General features: G+C 43.4%; 1 protein-coding gene across 4 annotated transcripts in view; it reads right to left on the bottom strand.

Annotated features, from left to right (window-relative positions):
* Positions 1 to 2093: 2093 nt before the first annotated feature.
* Positions 2094 to 21629, bottom strand: part of WIPI2 (WD repeat domain, phosphoinositide interacting 2) — a 41662-nt gene continuing 22126 nt past the window's right edge. For 3 of the 4 annotated variants that reach the window (XM_053555757.1, XM_053555756.1, XM_053555759.1), the window contains 10 exons: positions 17534 to 17703; positions 15785 to 15881; positions 15270 to 15367; positions 14512 to 14604; positions 11795 to 11865; positions 8497 to 8604; positions 7476 to 7640; positions 6268 to 6375; positions 4251 to 4408; positions 2094 to 3154 (listed from right to left, as the gene is read on the bottom strand). In XM_053555757.1, coding sequence (XP_053411732.1) covers positions 3042 to 3154; positions 4251 to 4408; positions 6268 to 6375; positions 7476 to 7640; positions 8497 to 8604; positions 11795 to 11865; positions 14512 to 14604; positions 15270 to 15367; positions 15785 to 15881; positions 17534 to 17703 — 1181 coding nt within the window. In that variant the 3' untranslated portion in view covers positions 2094 to 3041. The remainder of the gene's footprint in view (positions 3155 to 4250; positions 4409 to 6267; positions 6376 to 7475; positions 7641 to 8496; positions 8605 to 11794; positions 11866 to 14511; positions 14605 to 15269; positions 15368 to 15784; positions 15882 to 17533; positions 17704 to 21629) is intronic. The other variant, XM_053555758.1, reaches the window with a different exon arrangement.

Genomic DNA, 21629 nt, shown 5'->3' with positions numbered 1-21629 from the left:
CTCAGTATTAGAAATTGGGAAAGGCAGGAGTAAGAGATCTGTGTGTAATCTTGGATATGAAATATTCATTGTCATCACTTTCACACCCAGCTTTGTATTCAGGAACCGTAATTGAACAAAAACCATGTGTTTAACTACAGAAGACCAGTTCCTGTTTTAGCATTTATTGGGTGCCCACCACCAGCCAAGCCCCGGGCTGAGTGCTCAGAGCACACCCACTCACATGGTACCTCACAACAACCCTGTGAGGTAGGGATGGTACCTATTCAACAGTCCAGAGAACAAAGCTCCAAGGTGACCCAACACGTCTGTCCACCTGCTCATAGCTCCTCAGGTGGCAGAACAGGGACTATTCTTAAGAGACAGGGTGTTGCTATACTGGTCAGGCTGGAAAGCCTCCAGGGAAGAGGGATCCTCCACAGCCTGTGCCTCAGCTGGGACTACAGGCACATGGCAACATGCCTAGCTGAATTTTCTTTTTTACTCCAGGTTCAATCCAACTCTTGGTTTCATTGTTAGAGACTATAAAAAGGTTTGGTCCTAATCCAGATCCCATTAAATAAGTTTCCAGGTTTTGTTTCCAATTTCCCATCCCCATCTTTTCTGAACATTGAAAAAATATGATGTAATTAAAAAATTAACATTGGTGTATAATTTAGAGTTCGGCATATCAGTACAGTTGTTTGGTTGAGTCCCTTCTCGTTTCAGCTGTTGGCATGGCAGTAAGAGTTCTAGTGACATTCTCGACAGCTTCCCTCTCCTGACTCCTGTCACTCCCTTGTGCCGAGGCCTGCTGGCCACACTCCTATTGGTCCAAGCACAGAGGAAGAAGTGCTGGGGGCAATGAAATAGGCAAAGGAAAAATGGCGGGCAGGTAACCTTCACACGATGGTTTACATAAATTCTTCTGGTTTTTCTCAACTGAGAAGTCTCAGACCTCCCTTCTCTGGGCCCATAGGCTAGATCTGACCCAGGCAAAAGGGGTTCCTGTGGTCTGGGTGGGAAAGGATCTGCCCATCCCTCCCAGGGCCATGAAGGGGACAGCAGGGGCCATCCTCCCCTCAAAGTGTAAGCAATCAAGGCAGAAAGAAGGAAGTGAATTCCCAACATCTTGTAGAAAGATGCTGATCCAAAAACAAAAGAAACCTGGTAAAGTAGATCTGAGGTCCCAAACCACCACAAGTGTAAAAGTCAAGGCACCAAAACTAGTAACATTTTTAACACATAACTTGAAGTACAGCCCTGTTCTTTGGTTGTCATAAACCCTAGCTCAGGGTTCTAAATCTATCATGTACGCTTTCAACAATTTTTCTCCCAGTAACATTCACTGGCCAAACACACTTCAAGAGACTGAGTCCATGACTGCCCTCTAGAGACAGAGAGGACCCACTGGGGGGTCCTATGCCATAAGCCTCTGCTGCATTCTGCCACAGCCCCTCACTCTGACTGGCATATGCCACTGCATCAGACTACATTCCCAGGGTCTCACCTGCAGGGGAGCTGGGATAGACATGCGTCTGATGAACACATACCCTGAGCCTATGTCCAGCTCCTCCAGCGATGTCTGTGCGGTCAGAATGGGCCCAAGCACTCTTGTACTGGAGTCTCCATAGAGCCACTAGACCTGCCCAGAAGTATCAGGAGCATCTCGCCATAGTCACACGGTGAAGCTGACAACTCCCTGTGGAAGCTACTCAACTGCTACGGCCTGAAAGCAGGAGTCTCTCATCCTTCCTGTTCAAAACCTGGGAACCTGAAAAGGCAGGTCATAGACAGTATTTTTGCCTTTTTACTTCTATCCTTAGCTTTTACAACTCCAAAGACTCTAAAATGATCTTCCACACCATTAACTCCACTTAGATGCTCCCAAAACTTGCACAGCTATACATCTTGGTTTGGAATGCAGAGTCTGAGGTATCTGAGGTTGTTTTAACTCTGTAAAAATGAAAGGGAAGCCAGGTAAATACTGAAACTTGCGGCTATAATCTCTCATCACTTTGCTGAACAAATTTTCTAAGATTAAAATAGTAAAGGCACATGTTCCCTGGTCCAGTAGGTGTCCAAAGCTGCCTTCTCTCCCATGTTGCTATCTATGGTCTACTATTCCTGATACAGGGAAGAGCCCCTGACAGACAGTGGAGCTCGGGATGAGAGGACAATTCAGACACACTCCTCACAGTTGAACTCTGTGCTTTCTGAGGCTTAAGAGTAGCCACAAAATTTTCTCTAAAAAAAAAAAAAAAGTCACACAGTTATTCCACAGAAAAGTAAAGCAGAAGAACAGATAATTTAATTATACAAATGAAATCACTTTCCTTTGCTTCAGGAATCCAAGTAAGTTCACTTGCTGTCAGAAAGAAAGGTTTTTAATATCAGAAACAACCTCTCTTAGTTCTAATAACCCACAAAGAAAACAAGATCAGAAACAAAAGTCCACCATGGAAGAAATCCCAGAATAATCCAATTTGGAAAGAATTTAATTAACAAAATAAAACAGAGGGAGAATGGTCCAGATGGGGCTCTGGGGAAAAAGAACCCCTGTCTGAGGCTGATGTCTGCCAGCACACTGGCAAGCCCTGAGTGGGCAGCCCTTGGACCTGTCACTGCAGAACCAGCCTTGACAACCACTCTGTACCATGCCACAGTTTCCTCACACACGCTGGTCATTATGTACAGATATCAAAAAACCAAACAATTGCAGTTATGAAGTGGCTTCTAGTTCTCCTATGCTGGCTTGGCACATTCATGCATGCAAAGCAAGGAGGTTTCGTGGGCCTCACCAAACAGTTAAATTTTGGCAAAAAGAGAGAACAAAAATCTAAAATTCATTAGCAGGATTAAAGCCACTGAAGTGAAAACGGTGTATTTTTTCAACAGAATGGAGGAGTTAGACTACCACTACAATCTTTTTTTTTTTTTTTTTTTTTTACAGTCTCTGCCATCCTCTCCCCAATTCAGGTCAAAGTTCATAGCAGCAATGCACAAAGTCCTCTGTCAAACCAGTGTTCTCTGCTTCCAGGATCAGAGGTCACAGGTCAAGTTCAGTCAGTCCGAAGAATCATGGGAGGATGCTCACTGTCCTCATCCAGGCGTAGGGCACTGGCTTCATCCTCCAGACAAGCACCACCCACTGCACCCAGGTCATCTGTGTAGGCTGCAAAGACATAATGAAATCATCCTGTAACACTATAACTAGACTTTGGAAACAACAGTCTGTGTTTATAAACTGCAGTCCACTATTAAGACATTGCAGAAATTAAGACATTCTGAATTTTAACTGCTTTTCTAACAAGGTCTCTGCAGCCTCAGGCAGCTCAAGATGATGTTATTTTCCAAAATTCATAAATTTCGGAACAACACCTGCATAGTAAGCAGAGGCTTTCTAATAAACAGACTGCAAATAATCTTTAGTGAACAGAGAGTGAAAGCATAATAATTAACAAACTGGTTATACAGGACATTAGAAAACAGTAATGAGACATTCAGGTGGTTTTCTAAACTCACAGTGCTACTTCAATGGGAAATACTTCCATGGGAAAGAGCAATGGGAACACAAAAAGGATCTGATGCCTGAGCAAAACCACAGATCTCCCAGTAGAGGTCATCTTGAGATTTCTGAGGAAGATGGTTCAGTGGGAGTGAGATGGCCACAGCTGGGATGACCTCATGTCTGTCTGTGTACTGACTGTCAGCTTCTGCAGCTGGGAGCCCCATGGTCTCATTCATGCTGCCACCTCAGTCCCCTGGTACAAAGGGGTATGTTCAATACATTATGTGGTGCACGGGAGAAGGGGAGGGAAAGACTGAGGCCAGATGCTTGGCCGTGCTTTTTGGGAGCACTTTAGCTTTGTCACCCTTGGTAGAGTGCCATGGTGTCATAGCTCACAGCAACCTCTAACTCTTGGGCTCAAGTGATTCTTTTGCCTTAGCCTCCCAAGTAGCTGGGACTACAGGCACTCACTACAGTGCCTGGCTATTTTTTGAGACAAGGCCTCAGACAAGGCTGGTCTTGAACCCTAGAGCTCAGGCAATCCACCTGCCTCGGCCTCCCACGTGCTAAGATTACAGGTGTGAGCAACTGTGCCTAGTCCTGAACTCAGTTTTGAAAGGCCTTGGAAACTCCACTTACACAAGACCTCTACATACTCCTCTCAAACTATCACTTCTCTTTCTCAGTGAAAAGTGAAAAGGGGGAAGCTCTGGTGAAAGCAAAGTGTGAGGACCCCATAGGAGGTGGTGGCTTTAATTACCTTCGAGGTTTGTGTCATGCTCCTTACCAAGTCTTGTCGGTGATGAAGGCACATAAGTACCTTTTGCTACAGCTGTACTGTATGTCTGAGTTACTAAGGGGCAGTCATGAGAGGCAGAGTCTAAGATTTCACTGGCCGTCTCCATACTGCCATCCAACCTGGAGAAAGGAGAGAAAAACAAACACAAAATTCAGGGTTTCCAGAGAGGCCAGCGGTGAGTGCCATCACATCTGCCCTATGGGAAACACATAATGCTACATCTGCAGAAACAAAGGCAAAGGGGCCACCATCAGAACACTCAGTATTCCAAACATAGTAGCCATTTTCTAAAACCTCTTGTGAAGTTGTTCACTTTTTTTTAAAGACAGGGTCTCACCCTGTTGCCCAGGCTGCAGTGCAGTGGCAGCACCATGGCTCACGGCAACCTCAAACATCTGGGGCTCAAGTGATCTTCCTGCTTCAGCCTCCTGGGTAGTTGGGATTTCAGAGGCCTGCCACAACACCCAAACATCTTTTTCTATTTTGTTTTAGAGATGGGTTCTTGCTCTTGCTTATCTTGAACTGCTGGCTTCAAGGGATCCTTTCCATCTCAACTTGCCACAGTGCTGAGATTACAGGCGTGAGCCACCTTACCTGGTCTGTTCACATTTCCACATGAAGATTTTTATGTGGAAAGTCTGATGAATAGGTCACACCTAGTGGCGCACTCTTATTTTTTTTTTTTTTTAAATTATTGTTAAATCATAGCCGTGTACGTTAGTGCAATCAAGAAGTACAATGTGCTGGTTTCATATACAATCTGAAATATTCTCATCAAACTGTACAACATAGCCTTCATGGCATTTTCTTAGTTATTATATGTAGACATTTGTATTCTGCATTTAGTAAGTTTTGCTTGTACCCATTCTAAGATGCACCGTAGGTGTGGCCCCACCAATTACCCTCCCTCTACCCAAACCTCCCCCCTCCCTTGGCCCTTTCCCCATAGTCTTGTGCTATAGTTGGGTTATAGCCTTCATGTGAAAGCTATAAATTAGCTTCATAGTAGGGCTGAGTACATTGGATACTTTTTCTTCCATACTTGAGATACTTTGCCAAGAAGAATATGTTCCAGCTCCATCCATGTAAACATGAAAGAGGTAAAGTCTCCATCTTTCTTTAAGGCTGCATAATATTCTATGGTATATATGTACCACAATTTGTTAATCAATTTGTGGGTCGATGGGCACTTGGGCTTCTTCCATGACTTGGCAATTATGAATTGGGCTGCAATAAACATTCTGGTACAGATGTCTTTGTTATATTGTGATTTTTGGTCTTCTGGGTATATACCTAGTAAAGGAATTATAGGATCAAATGGCAGGTCTATTTTTAGATCTCTAAGTATTCTCCAAACATCCTTCCAAAAGGAACGTATTAGTGTGCATTCCCACCAGCAGTGTAGAAGTGTGCCCTTTTCTCCACATCCATGCCAACATCTCTGGTTTTGGGATTTTGTTATGTGGGCTACTCTTACTGGAGTTAGGTGATATCTCAAAGTAGTTTTGATTTGCATTTCTCTGATGATTAAGGATGATGAGCATTTTTTCATGTTGTCTGTAGATCGTACATCTGTTTTCTTTAGGGAAGTTTCTCTTCAAGTCCTTTGTCCACCCTGAGATGGGATCACTTGTTGATCCCCCTCCACCCCCACCAGTTTTTGGCCAGGGCTGGGTTTGAACCCTCCACCTCCGGTATATGGGGCCAGCGCCCTACTCCTTTGAGCCACAGGTGCTGCCCACTCTTACTTGATTTTTAAAATGGAAGATCGTAAGATAGAATTTGCCATTTAAAAGAAAAATCACCTCTAACTTTTACTCAGATTTTAGTACTGTGGCAGGGGCAGAATGGCTTTAGCTGGGGAAGTGAAGCTCCTACACAGCACAAGCCACGCTGGAATCTGCCCCTTTGCATCACAGGCTTTCAAGGAAATGCCTCAGTGCGGGAATGCATGGAGAAGTGGGGCCAGCAGACTCACCGGTGCTGCTTCATGAGGGCGCACTCACCCCCCTCTTGGGGGTCCAGGTTGTACATGTACAGGTACCCGTCAGAGGCCCCTACCAACAGCCGGGGGATCTTCTGAATTCTAGTGAGAATTAAAAGCAACCAAATGAGAGACCTCAACTTTCACAAAACTTACAGTAGTAGCTTCACCTTTAGCTGTGCTAGGAAAAAACCCCCACCAAAATTAGCACACATTTAGTGTCGTGAGCCTGATGCATACATCTACGAGCATAAGGACCACATGTACTGCCACTATGCTACTGGGGGCTCACATGTCAAGGCCAAGGATGTACTCAGCGTGAATGAGTGCTGGGTCCTAAAGGGAGAACAGTACAGAACCAAATGGTTTTGTGGTTTCTCTGACTACTAAGGGTAGTGTTTTCATAGAACTTTTTCAACTATGCTATTCTGATAAATAGCAAAGGTGGAAAAATGTTTATAAAACTCATAGAATCACAAAGATCTGCTATCACTGAATTTTTTCTTTTCCTTTTTCTTCTATGACACCACAGGGCCAGATATCACCAAATTTTAAAGACAATATATTCCTACACAGCAACACTTCAGACCATCCCAGTGAAGTCTGTAAGATGCCATGGGCACTCTGAACCTGTGCTCAGGGTCACAAACCATTGTCTATAGCAGTAGAACCAGAAACCGATTTCATGGAAGATTTTGTCCACGGACTTGGAAGGAGAGTGGTATGGTATTGATATATGGTATGCAAGCAACTGATTTATTATCGTCTCTGTGTAGTCAAACCTCTCTGCTAACAATCACTGGTATTTGCAGCAGGTCCCCAGAAGTAGCATCACCACCTCAGTTCCACCTAAGATCATCAGGCATCAGATTCTCAGAAGGAGTGTGCAACCTAGATCACTTACATGTGCAATTTATAGTAGGGTTAGAGCTCCTCTGAGAATCTAATGTCACAGCCAATCTGATAGGAGGTGGAGCTGAGGCAGTGATACAAGCAAAGGGGAGTGGCTGTAAATAACAAACGAAGCTTCACCTACTCACCTGCCCAGCCCAGTCCCTAACAGGCCATGGACTGGTACTGGTCCTTGACCTGGGGATTACAAACCACAGGTCTTTGGTGCTCTGCAGTAGGTCACTCTGACTCAACTCCTCATCCGAAGACACACAGGGCTGAGGGGAAGGGAGGAGGTCATCTCTACTCACGTGGCCAGTGAACAGATGTTTTTGTGGCCGCAGAAGGGTAGGCGGACTGTGGCAAAGGCTCTGCCCTGGTTGAACATTTCTGTCACTTGAGAAGGCAGGTAGCTAGTGGAGGCCATGAGCACCTTCCCAAAGTACCCAGTCCAAGTGGTGGGTTCCTCTGGAGGTCTAGAAAGAAATAAATGACACCAGACATACGAAGTTGGATTCTTCCCTGTGAGAACTACCACATGCTATCCACATAAGGAAAAAACAGCTCCAAAACCCGAGGATGATATTCTCCATATTTCATGGAAAAAAAAAAGAGGGTTGGTGAAAACACAGTGCGACTTGAGGCTTTGGGACACAGCGGGTGTGGAAGGGCCTCTGGCTCCTCCAGGAGGTATGTTCTGCCGGGTGACCAGGCTCCTGTCGCAGTAAATGTGAGGATATCTAGGGCCTGATGACCACTGCCAGATCTTTGTAGTAGGGTGTTTCCAAAAACATTGAATATAAACCCTACATTATTCTTTTCCTATGGCCTATTTTTGTTGTTCACCTTTTATGTTTTGTTCTCATAAATACTCCTTTGAGTAAGACATAGTATGAACTGTACTAATCCTAGTGGAATGTCCTTTTTGAAATTTAAGGAGAGAAAAAACAAGATGGCCCCTGTTTACCATACATAGTCACTGTAATAATACATAGTTTAATCAACTGCTTTAAAAGTCTTTTGCTTACCTGTGGGCAGGTTAGAGACCCAGTAATCATTCCAGTGGGCAATCTAATCCCAAGTGCTTTTGTTTTCAAGGGGAGTGTGAAGAGGGCACATTTGCACCGACTATAAGATGTCCATCTGGACATTTATGCTATGCCTCATTCTCTAGCGTGATGATGGAAGGGACAACATCACTGCTGAGCCTGGCTGTGGCAACACTTGGCTGGCAAACAATGCTAAGGGCAAGACAGTTCTAGCTTATGTTTTCATCCTGCCAATAATGGGAACAAAGCGTTTTGTATTTTTTTAAACAAACGTGCAACTCACTTTTCCTTCACAGTCTCGAGTTTGAAGATGTGCACAGTCTCAGTGTTGCTAGATGCAGAGAGGAACATGCCATCCATGCTGAAGGCCAATGAGCAGATGCTAACACACCTGGGGAAGACAGTGCACATGTGAAAGGAGGGCTGCACTTCATTCACCACCAGTAAACACTGCGAGATAACTAGGAACATTTCTTCAGGGATATTTAACTGAAGTGACCAAGAAGAAAAGCTCTCATCACAGCATACTTGGGTCTCTGATGTATATATATAGGTATATATACTTGTATAAAACTTGTATATATATACATATATAAAACGCTCAAAGAAAAGTAATGAGGGTGGTGGACTAGTCCTGTAGGTATTAAAACATTATAAAGACATATAATTGAATGGTGTAATATTGGTGCATTGGTGCATAAATTGACTGTGAGGAAAAGAACTGAAAACGCAGAAATGGATGCCATTACCTAAGGAAATTTAGTATATTATAAAGGTAGCATCTTGAATGACTGAATAAAGACAGACTTTATTAGACTGAATAAAGACAGAGCGATGTATATATGTATATATACTTGTATAAAACTTTGAGCATTTTCTTAGCTATTCCTGCTCATTTGTTTTTATAAATGAACTTTTATGATGTATATATACACAGCATACTTGGGTCTCTGATGTACATGTGTATACATGCATATATGTATATGTATATACACACACACATATATATATATACTTTTTTTTGGTTTTAGAGATAGAGTCTCAACTTTGTCGCCTCAGTAGAATACCGTGGCGTCACACAGCTCACAGCAACCTCCAGCTCTTGGGCTTAACAGATTCTCTTGCCTCAGCCTCCCGAGTAGCTGGGACTACAGGCTCTTGCCACAACACCCAGCTATTTTTTTTGTTGTTGCAGTTTGGCCAGGGCCAGGTTTGAACCCACCACCCTTGGTATATGGGACCGGTGCCCTACTCACTGAGCCACAGGTGCCACCTGGGTCTCTGATATTTTTTATCCCTCTCCAGCTATGTTCTCACAAACTTTCTTGAGAGGAAAATGTTTGAAAGGCGATACCGAGTAAGAGCAGTTCTTTAATATTCTTAAACAGCCCATTTTCTTTGCCAGCCCAAATAACAAAGGGAATCAGGATTTCATTAAATCATTTTCAGCTGAGTTAGGATGAACCTTCAGCCCCAAGACTAGTAAAAAACCCAGTAATTTAAATTTAAATTACAGCAATTCTTAATAAGTCAGAGGGTAATTCAGTAACCTTGATAACACGAGAATAGTTTTTTTTTTTTGAGACAGGGTCTTGCTCTGTCACCTGGGCTGGAGGGGCACCATAATAGCTCACTGCAGCCTCTAATTCTTGGGCTCAGGTGATCCTCCTCCTGCACTGACCTCCCCAAATTCTAGGATTACAAGGATAAATAATCATACCTGGCCTAGTATATCTTAAAAATCACTGTAAAAACCTGAAAGCTATTAAATTAAATGTGAGTTTCTTCATAGCCCTACAACCAGAGACTTTTAGCCCTGTCAATTACAATAAGGAGTAATTCAATAAAATATTTGCTGAGTGTTTACCATGTACAGAGCATTGCACTTGAGCTGTGGGGATTAATTAGACAGGAGTGGGTTCCTGCCCTGAGGGAGCTTACAGTGGGGATATAAGTGGGGAGGGGTAGCTATTAAATTGCTACACACGGAAAACACTGCTAATAAGCAGTGAGAGTGCAGGGTCAAGGATAGTCTCCTGGACAGAGGTGCTGGACTCGGACACAAAGGACTTGAAGAAGCTGGTCAGGCAACCAGACAAGTGTCCCAAGCACAATGTATGCACAACTCCAGTGAAGAAAAGAGATGTGCTTTCCTGAGGAACTCAATATATAGCAGGGCTAGAACAGGAAACAACAAGGAAAGTGAAATAAAGTAAGGGTGGAAAGAAAGGGCCAGATGCCAGAAGGCGTCAGGAACCATGGCAAGGAGTCTGGAGTTAATCCCACAGGCAGCAAGAGCAACAAGATATTAGGTGGGGTGTGATTTCATTATACTTAGACCTTCAAAGAAAAGCCTGGGTTCACATACAAGAATGACCTGTCTGTGGGGACACCAAGAGGGTGCGAGGTTGGATGGTGAAGTGAGCAGGGAGGGCAGTGCACAGGAAGATGCAGAGTAACACCTTGGGCAACTGAATCCACAGATGGGAGGAAGAAGCAAAGCCAGGTTCCTCTGGCCTGGGCATCGGGAAGGTGGCCAGGGGTGACACTGACCAAGAGGGTAATAAGTGGACGGAGGCATATGACAACTTGATGGTCTGCAGCACCCAGTGTCAGATGGGCAGGAGAACCATGGGCGAACCCCACGAAAGCAGCTGTGGGGGCAAGACAGCTGGGCTTGCAGTCAGCAACACACACAGCCCACAGGGTCAGGGATGCTGTGGGTTGACACAAGGCTCTGGGGTCAACCAGGCGCAGGAGGAGAGATCTGAGAAGGAGCACGAGGGGAAACTAGGATGCAGTGACTGAGGGGCTGCAGCATTCTGGGACACAAAAGGCACAGGACATGATAGCAGATGGTGGGAGAGTCCCTGAGAAGTTGGGTGGGGGGCATTACAAGTTACTGAACACACACTTCCTAAGCCAAGCCCTCTTCTGTGTGCCGGACCTCAGGGGAGGGAGGCACAGCTGATCGTGGTTCAGTTGAGACAAGGAACCAGAGACCCAGAGTCCTGGCTCCAGAGCCTGAGTCTCCACCTGTCGTATTCCATGTGGAGGGACGTTCCTGCCTCTAGAGCAAGAGTGAGTGCCAGGCACAGAGATGGGGTGTCTACAGGGGAACTCCAGGTGACTTCCTGGTTTTAAAAAGAGTCTAAGTCATTAGGGGTGACCAGGAAGTTGGATGTAGGTTCTCAGAGAGTAAGGAACCAGAAAGGAGCATTGCTGACGAGGGGAGGACATTAGGCTGCAACCAGATCAGCCTGAGATGCCATAAGGCCTGGCTTGGTTACTTCAGTTTTTCCAAACTTTTGGGCTTTCTGGACATCACTCTATATCCAGGTGGGGTCAAAAGCAAATGGAAATCTAGTTTGCTTTCATAAAAATGTTCTTTAACTTCTATGATAATAATGATTGCAAAATCTCACTTGGCAATCCAGTTTGGTTGCAATGCTTTTGTATTTAATTGGAATTTTCCCTGTGTTTCCTTAAGTTCCCACTTGTTTGGTCATAGATAATATAAAACTAAAATCCAAATATTAATACAACCTCCAGAATCAATTTTAGAGATTTAAATACTTTACCTCTTAACTCCTCTCCGGAATTCAAAGAGTTTTTGTCCCTCTGGAATGGAAAATACCCTAATCACGGTCCCCTGTGACAGGGAAAGAAAAAAATTATTTTAGCTGAGTAAAAATAGACTTTCGCTATTTCTTTCACTCCTTAGACTACAAATGAACTGTGTGATATGTTTTCAGCAACAGCTCAAAGCTGGGTCAACAGGGAGCCTAGAAGTACCCTCCTCTGCGCCTGAGCTCTCCAGGGGCCCCGAATACACCATGACCATGCTCTGTGCCACAGGCATACGAAGACACACTGGGTTCTACTATTTACTCACTATTAAATCTTCTCTTTCCAGCAACCTATTTTAACTTACTATTTAAACACTAATAGCCTTGAGGTCAAATGTGAAATATAATGCATTTTAAACTATTAATAAAAACCTAGGCCAAGCCCTTCACAGCAGGAAGAACTGCCAAGCTCTGTGGTCTGAGGCGGCCTCTGGTGCCCATTGAACTCCTTCCCACCGCTTTCAACTGAGTTATGATCAAGAGATCCAATTAATTGAACATTCCTTAACCCTTAAAAGGATTAAATCCACACTCATAAAATGCTAAGACACATATAATACTAAGCAAAAGAAAAGAATACATGGTGTGCTGTAGTGCCTTGCTTTGAAATGAAGTAACCTGAAGATTCCAACTTCCCCCAACACTCCCCCTATTTCCTTCTCCCAGATAAGTTAATAGGGATCTATAGATGATGAGACAGAATGAAAACATCTGGGTGAATAATGAGACAACAGCCAAGAAAATAAAAATGAATAGGACTTTCAACATTTGAATATTAAAAGACTACCAAATGACAGCATTAAAACAGCATAAGAAATAAAAAGGAAAACCTTAAATAAAACAGGTAGCATTTTAAATCTGTAGTGTATGAAGAATTATTTAACATTTAAATATTTTAAAGTTCAAACTGTTAAATATGAATTAGGGATATAAAATATTTCACATCCATATATAAAAATAACCAAGGCAAAGGTTTTATTTTTTATAGTCTAAACTTTTAAATTGTTTAATGCCATATCTACCTCATAATACTAATTAAGAGATGATGCCATTACATGACTGCAAGATCCCTGAAAGTAGGATTAAGTCATTTACCTGGGTGGACCCAGTAGGACTGAGAAGGCAAGATACACTAATCTCACAAACTAAAAGGATTCTGTGTAAAAGCAAATCACATCTTTGCTTTTATAGTTCAGAACAAATGTATTCTATTTTTATTGGCCTTGAAATTCCATTTGGTATTTCAGGGTCTTGTAAGCTAATAAAAAACGTAATGATGAGATTTTGATTAATCAGGAAATAAATGCAACTTCATGGCCATATCAATACCCCCAATGCAAAAGATAGGGACAAGGTGATGCTGTGATAGTCTAGCAGGATCAGAAGCCAAGGTAGGCCTGGAGTCTAATCCCTTTGTCACTGCCCAACTGGGTGACCCTGGGCACATTATTCCACCTCTCTGAGCTCTTGACATAAAATGGAAAACGTCTTCCTTGCCAATGGGGAACCAATGAGATAATGAGGACAAAGGACCCAGTATAATTCAAGGCACAGAAGTCATCCATAAATGGTAACACCATTCTAAAAGAACTTGGGTATGAGATTCCAGAACAAAGACCCATGCCAGAAAATTAAAGTGAGCCGACTTTTTAGTATATTTTATTTGATTTGTAGGTTAGAAGAGAGGTGACTTTTGGGAGATTTAGGATTTCAGGTAGAAGCAAAATTAAACCAAAATCAAAGTCAAATTCCTCAGTGGGCAAGTGAAGAGCAGGAAGAGATAAAAAAAGGCAAGAAATTAAATTAAAATTAAAGCCAAATTCCTCAGTGGGCAAGTGAAGAGCAGGAAGAGATAAAAAAAGGCAAGAGTGGAAGTTCCATCAAGTGGCAGAAGAAATAAAAAGGAAAACCTTAAATAAGACAAGTAGCATTTTAAATCTGCAGTGTAGGAAGAGGAACAGAAAAAGAAAAAGAGGGAGTGGCCATGTAAAAATAAGAGGCACTGTTGGTATCCTAGGGGCTGAGGGGGCCCTGAGCACTCTGCATGGGAACAGGGGGTTTGGGGAGACCATGCCCCATTAACCCAGAAATTCTAAACAGAATCTCTTATGTTGATAATTAGAAATACACATAAAAGATGGGCAACATATTCAGAAACAATATAAATGTCCTAAAATGGTGATGTTTAAGTAAATCACAATCGGATATTGTACAGCCATTAAGTGTCATACAATACTGTGTAAAGTGAAAGAGGAGATAAGTTATACTGATAATAGGATTTTAATTTTGTTAGAGAATGAAAGGAAATATACTGGAATGTATTCAGATTAGCTGGAGAGTTGAAACAGCTCTTTTCTCTTTTACATGTGAGTTTTCTACCACAGCATGTTAGTTTCGTAATTAAAAACCACACTAGGCAAGGGGCATGGTGACAAGTGGTGTTTCCATCTGCTCTGTTTCTCTATACTCCACAGATGTGTTAGCTTCCTGGTTTGACAATGGCACAATGTATGCGCAACCCTCCACAGCAGTACACACCATTGGTGTGATCTTTGCTTTTCTGTGAGTTGACTGGTATAAAAACTTGTTTGTAACTTGGCTGTGTGAACTAAACTGAAAAGTCTGTTGAACTTTTGAACTAGTCTTCTCCTGGGCTACTGCAGACTCACCTTCTCAGAAGCAGTGGCAAGTTTGGTTCCACTTGCATCAAAAGCCAATGCTGCTAAAGGACTGTCATGAGCCGGGATCATGTTTGCAGCTCTCTGAAATGGGGAAACCAATGAAACATGAGTGAAATGCAGTGGGAGTCTGTGCCCTGTGCCAACATTTAGTCATTAGGCTAAAAACACACTATGGGCGGCACCCGTGGCTCAGTGAGTAGGGCGCCGGCCCCATATACCAAGGGTGGCAGGTTCGAAGCCGGCCCCAGCCAAACTGCAACAAAAAAAATTGCTGGGTGTTGTGGCAGGCGCCTGTAGTCCCAGCTACTTGGGGGAGGCTGAGGCCAGAGAATTGCTTGAGCCCAAGAGTTTGAAGTTGCTGTGAGCTGCGATGCCATAGCACTCATTGAGGGTGACATAATGACACTCTGTCTTGAAAAGAAAAACACCCACCACCACCCCCTTCCCCCAAAACCCCCCCAAAAAAACGCACTATGGAGAAGATTGCTTGAGGCAAGGAGGCCAAAACCGGCCTGGGCAACTAGTGAGACGTTGTGTATACACAAAACTAAAAAGTTAGCCAGGTATGGTGGCACATGCCTGTAGTCTCAGATATTCAGGAGGCTGAGGTAGGAGGATCACTTGAGCCAGGAGTTCAGGTGAGCTATGATAATGCCACTGCTAGCCCAGGCAACACAGCGAGACCTCCTCTCAAAAAGGTATTAATGAATAAATAAAGAGCTACCCAAGTAGAAAAGAAACCTTACCAAATTAATTGTATCGAAGACCTGCACCTCTCCAATGGTTGCACTCCCTGGGTATGCCAAGTAACAATTGTCATTGTTTATTGACAGTGCACACAAGCCTGTGAATAATACCCAGAGAGCAAAATGCAAAGTCTGAGAGGATGTCCTTCTAAGTTGTTACATATAATTTAACATTTAATTAAAGCATGTAAAAATCAAAAACAGCTCTGATATAACTTTGCATTTGTGTATTCAAGTTCTGTACCCCTAAACCACCACCTTAGGTAACACCTGTATAGATTATAGGCCTTTGGTCTGAAATGATCAGTAACCTCAAACTTGAAAGTTGATCAAACCAATCAGTTTATATGGTTTACAAGACCAGCATTAGTAGGAAGGAAGGTTGGTTTAAGATCAATACTTTTAAAATCCATCTCATCTGTGGAACCTATAAAGAGAAAAAAGTGTCTCACCTATAGCTACCTTTAAAATGCAAAATCAGAAAAATGGAATTCTCTTCTCACAAATTAACTCACCTGCAGGGTTTGGAGGGGTCTCCCTGATCGTATGCAGTACCTTCATGTCCCGGATGTTGTGTATATATAGAGACTCTTCCAGGCATACTATCAGCCTCTACAAAGGAGAGGTGAAAGACAAAACCAAGTATGAAGAAACATGCAGTACATCCACACCCCAATCTCTACTTAACCGACTCCTAGACGAAGGTGGTCTCTATTCCTTCTCCAGCATCATGCAGACTGGGTATAGGAGGTGCAGAGGATACATAAGTTTCCACTACTGCTCAAGTAGTCCAGAGCCTACAGCACCCGCTCCCTGCCAGTTCTACCAGAAATTTTAACAAGGTGATTTAATTCAGTACTATACAAACTGATAAAACTGCAGCTAAGGAAGGTATGCTTTGGATAGACTTAGCAAAGGTAAGCGCTTTTAAAAACTGATATTGAATGATGTACAGGTAAGACAAAAATAAAAATTTAGAGATTTGTTTTTTCCTGAGTCAGGTTCTCTCTCTCTCTCTTGCCTGGGCTAGAGTGTAGTGGCATCCTCACAGGTGTGAGCCACTGCACTCAGGTGGGATTTTTAAAAAGCATAAAATTTTGGCTGGGTGTGGTAGCTCACGTTTGTAACCCTAGCACTCTGAGAGACCCAGGCAGGAGGACTGCCCAAGCTCAGAAGTTTGAGACCAGCCTAAAACAAACTGAGACCCCCGTCTCTACTAAAAATAGAAAACTTGGCTAGGGGTGCCTGTAGTCCCAGCTATTTGGGAGGCTGAAGTAGGAGAATTGCTTAAACCCAGGATTTGAGGTGGCTGTAAGCTAGGCTGACACCACAATACTCTAGCCTGGGGCAACGGAGTGAGACTCTGGTCTCAAAAGATAAAAAAGTATAAAACTTTATTTTGCACTCAGATTATTTTGCAAGTGGTTGCTCCATAGGAAATGAATGTAAACTTGTAGATGATATATCAAGAGGATTATTTATGCAAGAAAGATGCCTTAGCACGCACATGGTGCTGCATTAGATGGACATGAATGTACATTTGTATGTTTTAAATGTAAAAATGTTCATGGTACTGTGTCCTATAATTTCTCATTTTAACCATCTTTGTCAGTTAACAGACCAATTCCCAGTTTTAATCACGTACACTAGGAGGGCCGCACTACAACTACTCTGTCCAGTTACCCCGTCCCAGCACACAGCTCTGGCTGTTACAGCATGCTACCAAACACATTCTGTACCAATGCTTATTCCACTGGCCCCGCTTAGGACACTGTTGTGAATAGAAAGTGATGAAGGATCTTGTGGATAATGCTGTTATTCTGTGAGCCAGGATAAGCTAGGAGGAGGCAGTCTCAGGAAATAAACTCCAGTGCTATTTACTAACTCTCTACTTTGTGCCAGATATTCTTGTTAGTTTTGGGGAACATTAAGAAAAATAATAAATCTTTCACCTTAAATTAAAAGTTACATTAAAAATTTTAAAAAGGAAAAGAATCTAACAGGTTTTTAAAAATAACATTTATAAAGGCAAAAGAACGTAGTAAGTTAAAAGCCATGCTATCAACCCTAAGGATGATCAGACGAATGCTTGCATGGAAATAGTCCAGCAAAGGCAAGGGCATGAACAGAATGTTTCACAGAATGGTCTGGGCAAAGCTGGTATGACAAGATAACAGAGAAGAGCAAGGTGGTGGGAAGAAGGATTAGTGGCGAGCAACATGGGGCAGGCAACATCGAGGTGGCTGAGATGGGGCGTCACTCACCTGCCTGTTGAGCTTCACAGCCAGTATCGTGTTGGAGTAGCTGTAGTTGCAGATCTCGGTTCCCTTCTTAAAGTGGCAAACCTTTAGCTTCCTTGGGGCTTTGAGGCTAACGATGGCCACTAAGCTGCTTGAGAACAATCTTTCTACAATGCACACATCTTCAGTATCAGCTGAAATGAGAAAAGTACATACATGGAGAAATGTACATATACACACAGGCAGAATCTGCTCACAGACAAATGCGTGCTGAAATAACAGAACAGAGCCCTGAGGGTGCCCCAGGTCCCATCAGAGCAACACGAGACAGCCTAGGGAGTCTAAAGTTATGATCACCTGGAGCCTATGGAATGTTTCACCACATAAAAGGATGTCCCTACATGAAAGACAAATTACAGAGTTACTTAAAAGAATTCCTTTAAATAAGCTGTTGCTGGATTTTAATGATGTAACTTAAAAACACACTAGTTTAGGAACCAAACTGCTAGATAAAGTGAAAGACTAAGATAAAAGGGCCCGCACAGATCTGACAGCCCAATATGGTGAGTACCAGCCTAGGTATTAACACACTGACATCAGATAAAGAGTTTATATCCCCGCTTAAGCCCAGGAGTTGGAGGTTGCTGTGAGCTGTGTGAGGCCACAGCACTCTACAGAGGGCCATAAAGTGAGACTCTGTCTCTACAAAAAAAAAAAAAAAAAAGAGTTTATATCCCTAACATGGCATAACACAATTATTTAAAAAAATTGTAAAATTCTGCTATTAGTCATGTGCTACTTAACACTGGGCTTATGTTCTGAAAATGTGTCGTTAGGGCAATTTTGTCACTATATGAACATCAGAGTACACTTAGACAAACCTAGATGGTCTAGTAAGTTACACCTAGCGAGTATGGGATAGCCTACTGCTCCTGGGCTAAAACCAGCACAGCACATTACTGTGCTGAGCACTGCAGGCAGTTCTAACACAATGACAAGGATTTGTGCGCCTAAAAGAATGTAAACACAGAAAAAGGACAGTAAAAGTAACAGTATTATAACCTTACGGGACCAGTCATCATCTGAAACGTTATGTGGCATGTGACTACTCAGAACAGATGGTAACAAGTACATAAGTCTAAGTTCTTCATAGTAGTTTATTCACAGTTGCTTTTATCAATCGACATATATCTTTTCTCCTACAATAGCAAGCAAATCTATATTTAAAAGGAACAAAAGCAAGCAACTGCCACAACGTGGGAGATGCCAGAGGTGAGGGATCCAAAGAGGTCAGGGACCCAGTTTGCAGCTTCTCTACCTGGCAACATCTCAGAGGGAGAACCAACCACCCCCCACTTCGACCCCCACCTTTCCGAATCAGGAGGTACTGCCAGCATGCAGAGGTGGGGCCTCTGCCTGCTTCTATCAACAGATGCATCTTAAGCTCTGGGAACAGTGCTGGGTACACAGTAGTGCCAGAGCCTGGACTAACCAAGTTCAAGAAACAGATATATAACCCAGTAAAAATAATCTCCTTGAGGACCAGATCAGGCCTCTCTTCCCCTCAGGAGAATGACGCAGACACCAAGCCACAAATAAGGATCTGCAGCACGTCAGAAGGAGGGCTGGAGGCAAACTCCATGGCCGTGCCCACACGCTACCAGGGGCCCGAGTCCCTCCCTCCATTCGCTACCCAGCCTCTCACCCTTCAGTCTTCCCGTTCTCAGTGTTTGGGCTGCACTACTCAGCTGCATCCTACACTTGGGATCTCTAGCAGCCACCACAGTTACTGCTGAGAATCTGGGCAGTGGTTTAGCAAAAGAGCTACCTGCTAGGCTGAAGGTCCCAGGACAAGTGTGTTGGCCCGTTCACAGCTATACTCTTGTCTAACGCTGACTGGCCCAGCGGAAGAGCTCCTTATATTCTGGGTCAGATGGCTGAAAATGGACCTCATTGAGTAGATTTGGGATATTCTCCAAATTCTTCAAAACACCATTAAAAAAAAAAACTCTTAAAAGAGGGTCATATCTAAAATATGATTCTCCTTTGTGAATCACTGAAGAGACATTGTCCCCAAGTGCTATGTGTTAAGTATTAAAACTGCCCTTAGTAAAGTCCAACTGCACTCGTTCCACCAGATGCATCGGGCAAACACTCAGTACTGTGTACCATAGTCCATGGTGAGAGCTGGGGACATGACAGTAACCCAGAGATGTGGGTGCCTCAGGAAAGTCAGCTTAAAAATATCATTCTGGTGTCAGCTCTGCTGTCATTAGTTATAAGACCTGGTACCAACTTCCTTAATGACAAAATCAGAACTGGACTTACAGCTTAATTCAAGGACTGAGTTCTACAGGAAAACCTGACATAGACAAAATTGGTGCTCTGACTAAATATGTAAATTGTGTTTAATCCATGGGCCCTCTAATCAATGGTGAACTTATTTCCAGGTATAGTGGAGCCTCATTATTCACACATGCTGTATCTCTGATTCTGCCTACTAAAGTCACAGTGTTTCCCCAGTTGTCAGTGGACATGCATGTGGTGGTGACAAAGCTGAGCTGCATGCACATTCTGAGGTCCTACTGGCAACGTTCCCTTTTCACACAGAAACAATTATCTTTTTTTTGTGGCCTACTTAGTGTTTACTTTTCACATATTTGTGCTTTTTATTGGTGATTCTGCTGTTTAAAATGCCCCCACCCCCCCAATCACAGTGCTGCATACTGTCTAGTGCTCCTAAGCATGAAGACTGTGGTGGATCTTATGGAGAAAATACGTGTTTGAAACACTTTGCTCTGGTATGAGTTACTGTGCTGTTTTTTTTTTTTTTTTGTAGAGACAGTTTCACTTTATGGCCCTCAGTAGAGTGCCGTGGCATCACACAGCTCACAGCAACCTCAACTCCTGGGCTTAAGCGATTCTCCTGACTCAGCCTCCCAAGTAGCTGGGACTACAGGCGCCCGCCACAACGCCCGGTTTATAGTGCTGTTTGGCCAGGAGTTCAATGTCAATGAATCAACAATATGGATTTAAATAAGCTGTTTGTAAACAACAACACACATAAGACAAGGTTATGTGTTGATTATTTGATGAAAATGTGACCAGTGTGGGCGGCGCCTGTGGCTCAGTGGGTAGGGCACCGGCCCCATATATACCGAAGGTGGTGGGTTCAAACCCAGCCCTGGCCAAACTGCAACAAAAAAATAGCCGGGCGTTGTGGCAGGTGCCTGTAGTCCCAGCTACTTGGGAGGCTGAGGCAAGAGAATCGCCTAAGCCCAGAAGCTGGAGGTTGCTGTGAGCTGTGTGATGCCACAGCACTCTACTGAGGGCGATAAGGTGAGACTCTGTCTCTACAAAAAAAAAAAAAAAAGAAAATGTGACCAGAGGCTCGAGAGAACCTAACCCTGCACTTTGATGGGCGAGTCATTCACTAATTCAGTGTTCATATAGACTGAATAACGGGAATTGACTATTTTTTCTTCTCCAAAGAATAAATTTTTACTGCTTTGCCTGGTACATCTTTATTTACTTACCACACCCATTTACCACATACATGCACCTGCTATCTCAAGACAGGAGGCTGAAGAAAAATGGGCCAACGCCTTGGGCAGCAGTGGACAGTTAAAGGTCAGGAACAAAAGGAGGAGCCAGCTAAGCAGACTGAAAAGGAGAGAGACCATGATCCTATATGAGACAGAAGCCACAGCCACCCCAGGAGAGGGTTTCTGAAGAACAGCAAGTGGTCAACTGCATCCAGTGCTACTGGGTAGCTAAGATGGATCAAGACACATTCACTCAATCTGGTAACATGAAACTTACCTGGAGACGTTGACAAATCTGATGGTGGTATAGAGGCAGAATGCTTTGAGCTAAAATGTGAAAGGCAGGTGAGGAAGTGAAGAAGTATCTCAGGCAACTACCTAGAGAGGCTGTCTCATGAAGAAGCAGAAATGTTGGCAGGGACAGGAGGGATATGCGTGGTCAGGGGAAGTTTATGTTTTCAAACATAGATGCTACTAGATACACTGAGAGACTGACGATGCAACAAGGACAGGACAACTGAAGAAGTGAACCTCTTATTACACTGGATGTCAATGTAATCCAGCAGGATTGCTTT

The sequence above is a fragment of the Nycticebus coucang genome, chromosome 12 (assembly GCF_027406575.1).
Source record: "Nycticebus coucang isolate mNycCou1 chromosome 12, mNycCou1.pri, whole genome shotgun sequence".
Classification (NCBI taxonomy): domain Eukaryota; kingdom Metazoa; phylum Chordata; class Mammalia; order Primates; family Lorisidae; genus Nycticebus; species Nycticebus coucang.
Note: the sequence above shows the minus strand (reverse complement) of the source record. Positions and strands in the feature narration are given on the sequence as shown.